This window comes from Amblyomma maculatum, chromosome 1, assembly GCF_055883805.1.
Source record: "Amblyomma maculatum isolate TAMU_Amacu chromosome 1, ASM5588380v1, whole genome shotgun sequence".
NCBI classification, from domain to species: domain Eukaryota; kingdom Metazoa; phylum Arthropoda; class Arachnida; order Ixodida; family Ixodidae; genus Amblyomma; species Amblyomma maculatum.
Window position 1 is genome coordinate 113,032,791 of NC_139344.1, and position 4,365 is coordinate 113,037,155.

At 46.5% G+C, this 4,365-nt stretch overlaps 1 protein-coding gene across 1 annotated transcript; it reads right to left on the bottom strand.

Annotated features, from left to right (window-relative positions):
- Positions 1-2,829: 2,829 nt before the first annotated feature.
- On the bottom strand, positions 2,830-4,146 carry LOC146203517 (sulfotransferase 2A8-like). The gene is made up of 2 exons (XM_084585711.1): positions 3,691-4,146; positions 2,830-3,312 (listed from the first exon to the last, which is right to left on the bottom strand). Exons 1-2 carry the CDS (start codon positions 4,144-4,146, stop codon positions 2,830-2,832), a joined length of 939 nt encoding a protein of 312 aa, XP_084441837.1.
- Between the last annotated feature and the right edge of the window lie 219 nt (positions 4,147-4,365).

The window sequence follows — 4,365 nt, forward strand, 5'->3', positions numbered from 1 at the left end:
ACGTTGCATGACGTAGGCACACATAAAACACTGATACACCTAAAAAAAGTGGCCCAGTGTGAGTAGACAGTTTGACCCCGCCTTCAAGGAATTTTCTAGATTTCTTAGAGAGATAGCAGGGCGCCCCATGTAGGAATTACCCGATATTTTCACGGGAGCTGTCTGGCGCTCAACAAATGCAATGTGACTCCTGAATGAAAATAATTTCACTCTAACAATGGGAGTAATGCTAAACCCCTTAGGAGTTGCCACCTGACCACCCTGAAGGAGGCAACGCGACAACTTTCTACGGATTCGTACTGACGCCTTTCCTGCGAGTGGAGGGTCGTTATGGTTTTTGCTCGGAGGGAGTCACTGGGTACCCACGATAGGCATCATATATGTGGCATATTTTTACCTCCCCAAAAGGCATCCCCTGTTACCTTCTTTTGTCTTAGAGTGGACGCACGCCAGCACATGCCAGTTCGGCAACAATAGAGTGATTCCGCTTCGTTTAGGGGAAATGCATTAATGACAGCAAAAGCGGAGTGTCTGACGAAGACCTAACATAATCTGACTTCAGCTGCAGTGACGTCTCGTGCAATGATCAGCATGGAACTTGCAAGTAGTGGTATCCCAGGTACCCACGGTGAACTTCCGTTTTATTACAATAAAGTTTATTCTTCCTTCCTCTCCTCCAAAGTGAGCACACTTTCAATTTCAGCCCTCTTCTGAGTGGTTCAGCGTACTCGCTGTGTGTTCTCGGTGTTTTATTTCTGTTCACTAGGGTTCCAACAACTTATAGCAGTGAACAATTGCCGCCGACGCGACGCAGTTAGTCGCGGTGAAAACTGGAGTGAGTTTTCACCGCGACTTGAGCCCGGCGTGTACGTGAATGACGAGGAGAGGGGAGGGGGCGTGGTGCTGACTAGGGCAAAACATGTGGGGTTTTAAAAATGGCTTGAACCTAGTGATAGAGCGAAAGTTGTGAGCGCTGTAGTGATAACCCCAGTGACATCATCTTTTCAATCCGCGTTTTTTAAAATAATTTTTCTTTGAGTGATAGTTTTGTGGAGAGGAAGGCCTTATAGTTCTGGGTAGACACCACGGAATGATGGACACACCTACACCTATTCAGGTCAAGGTCACGTTTTCATATTTTTTTTCTTGTAAACTGATTTATCATCATCATCAGCCGGACTATACCCGCTGCAAGGTGAAAGCCTTCCCCATTTGCCTCCAATTAACCCGGGCCTGTGCTAGCTGAATCCACTTGACCCCTGCGAATTTCTTAATGTCATCCACCCACCCAATTTTTCCCCGCCCCCTGCCACACTTGGAATCCAATTGTTACTCTCCTTGGAATCCCTTGGAATCCAATTGTTACTGTTAGAGACCATCGCTAATCCTCTCTTCGAACTACATGTCCTGCCCAGGCCCATTTCTTCTTAATTTCGATTAGAATGTCAGTAACTTGAGTTATTTCTCTGACCCACTCTGACCCACTCTGCATGCTTCCTATCTCTTAACGTCACATCTACCATTTTCCGTTCCATGGCCCTCTGCGTTGTCCTCAACTTAAGTAGATCCCTTTTCGTTAACCTCCTTGCTTCAGTCCCATTGGTCAGTACGGGTAGGATGCAACTGTTATACACTTTCCTCTGGAGTGATTCCGGTAAGCTGCAAGTCATGATACTTGGGTACCTTCTAAATGCGCTCCATCCCAATCTTATACTCCTAGTTATTTCCATCTCGTGGTCGGGATTAATTAATATATAAAGAAAGCATTGGTTGAGGGCGACCGAGCGTTACATCGAACGCAACCAGCGTTTCGTTGATCGCATGAAAGTTCACTGGCCTTCCAGGGAGAATCCACTTTCATGTCCTGCGCATGCGATGCCGGCAGACACTTTCTTGCTCCACTCGGTCAGCTGTCTCCGGCGGCGCGCGCAGGCGCAGTTCGAAAACTACCCTTCTAATCCTCTCCTCTCCGCGCAGCGCGAGCATCTGACGGGATGCCGCTACCATCCTCCTCCTCTCTGTAGCAAGCGCGACGGCGGAACACTACTGAATGACGCAGCTGGTCGCCATGGTTACGGCGCATGCGCAGTAGCGGCTCCGGCTCCGCAAGGCGACCTTGGCTGCACATGACATAGTGAAGTTTCTGCTTCAAACACATGTCTAGCTGTCAGCCATTAACTTCTTTTCTGTTTTTTTTTCTTGCCCGCCCCCCCCCCCCCCCCCCAGTAATTGAAACCATTTATGCATACACCAATAAATACGCATAGACTCACATTTTGAAGGAAATGAAAAACTTATGCTCGCTCGGGAAAACCCTGAGAAGTTGCCCACAGTGAAATTATCTTCATTGGTCTAGTGAGATGCCTGTAAGTCGTGAAGATTTCGCGACTGAAGATGTGCTGAAATATGGGAGGTCTCTGTAGTGGTGTCTCCCTGGCACGGACCATGCTGGGAAGCTGCTTCAAACCATTACTGACGCTCCTTCAAGTTGCAGAATAGGATGATGGCAACCAACACCACAGAAAACAAAAACTTGATTGCCGTTGACGATCTTCGTAATAAAATACGCATTATACCACATTTTTATAATTCATTTTACTGCTGCTTTCTATATTAATACGGATGTTTTTGATGTTATACGTAATGTTGTTTTTTTTAAGAGAATAGTTATTTGTGTTTCGAAGACCATCCATTTATACGTAGTTATTTAACTAAATTTGGTATATGTGTAAAGCGTTTACTACCTCACTCCATAATACAGTGGAATGTTAAGCTAGTTGGTCAGCACAGTCAGTTCAGCTGCTTTTTTCATCATGTATCTCACTCAGTTTACGGAAGCTCCAAACCGATCCACAAATTCATGACATCGCTTCCTTGCGTCTTTTCGGTTATCCAAGCATTTGTCGTTCGAATTTGTTCTGGCGTGAAGTGGTTCTTCCAGTCGCCTACGATAGCTTTACGGACGAAACCCGAACCTTCGTGCTTATCAACATTCCCTTCTGTCACGCTCTGTTTCTCTATCCCGGAGAGAGTTCTGATTGTTGCTTGTGAGAGCTTATTCATGCAGTCCTCGGGTTTCTTTTGATAAACTTCCCTCATTATCTGTACGCTGCACGCATCCAGAATTCCCTGAAGCAACTGTCCGTCTTGCCGCAGAGCCGCGCCATGTTCTTCACCCATGAAGTCGGCGATCTTAAGAAGTAGTCCCTTAGTGTCCGCCTTCAGTTGCTCGTAGGTGATAAACAGAACGTTGACATTTCCTCGGTGCTTGTACCAGGGAATGAGGTGATCGAAATAGTCGCCATAAGAGACCTGCGGTTACGAACGGGAAAGAACAAAGCCGGGTAGATCGTTAACAGCCAGAAAACACCAAGGGACAGGAAATACAAAACAACCCTCCTAGCACTTTGCCATTTTGACCGAATTGTGCCCCATGCACCTGTAAAAGAGATAAAGGGCCCAAAATATCATATTGGTTCTTGTAATTTCGAGTATTTTTTTAGGCACAAAGATGGCTGCAATGTCTTGTAACACTAATTTTACTTTTGCCTTTCTATTCTTTTTCAAGTTATGACCTAACTATGTGCAGGTTGACAAACAGGCAAAGAGAGGTGACACAGACCATCATAGAAAATAGGGGCAAGGGTGGTATGTGCTCGTTCTAAAATAGGACCAAGGTTATCTTGATACCTTTCCAGCGAGGAACATGCCGAGGAATCTCTCGAAAGAGACATCAGCGATCGTCTTCGGCGTAAATCCCTTCAGGAAGTAATAGTGTGAGACTGCACAATCGTATGGATTCCTGGTTACGTAGATGTACTTCGCTTTCTCTGCTGGCTTAAAGACAGCAGGTGGAAGATGCGTCATCATTGGGGAGCACTCCGACGGCTTATCAGCAGCTGGTGCTCCTGTGATATCGATGAAGCGAGTTTTGAGATTGCCGTCGCTGGTACTGGACGCAGGCGTTTTTCGGGACAGTATGCAGGAAACGATGTGCTGCGTCCACATGCTTCCGCACTTGGGATAGGTGACCACGAAGAGGTCTCCGTCCCGTGGCTGGTAGTTAATGGCTGATCGAATGCTCTCCTCGGGGAACATATTATGCAGCCACACGCCACCGATGTCTCTGTACGCGTTCAAGTCCATTGCAGTCTTCTCTTGTTACCCTGGAAAAGAATAAAAGAACATCTCAGATGCGTGCGAAAGGGACACGCTTGTGACTCTGCAAAAATGAGAGAAGCCGCTTGAGTTGTCACAACAGACGGCGGTGTTCTACTTTGTCTCTACCAATTTCACTGGCTTTTGCCTTTTTTTTTTTTTTTACAGTGTTTAAACGTTATCGCGCAGAGCGAATTGCGCTTAGCG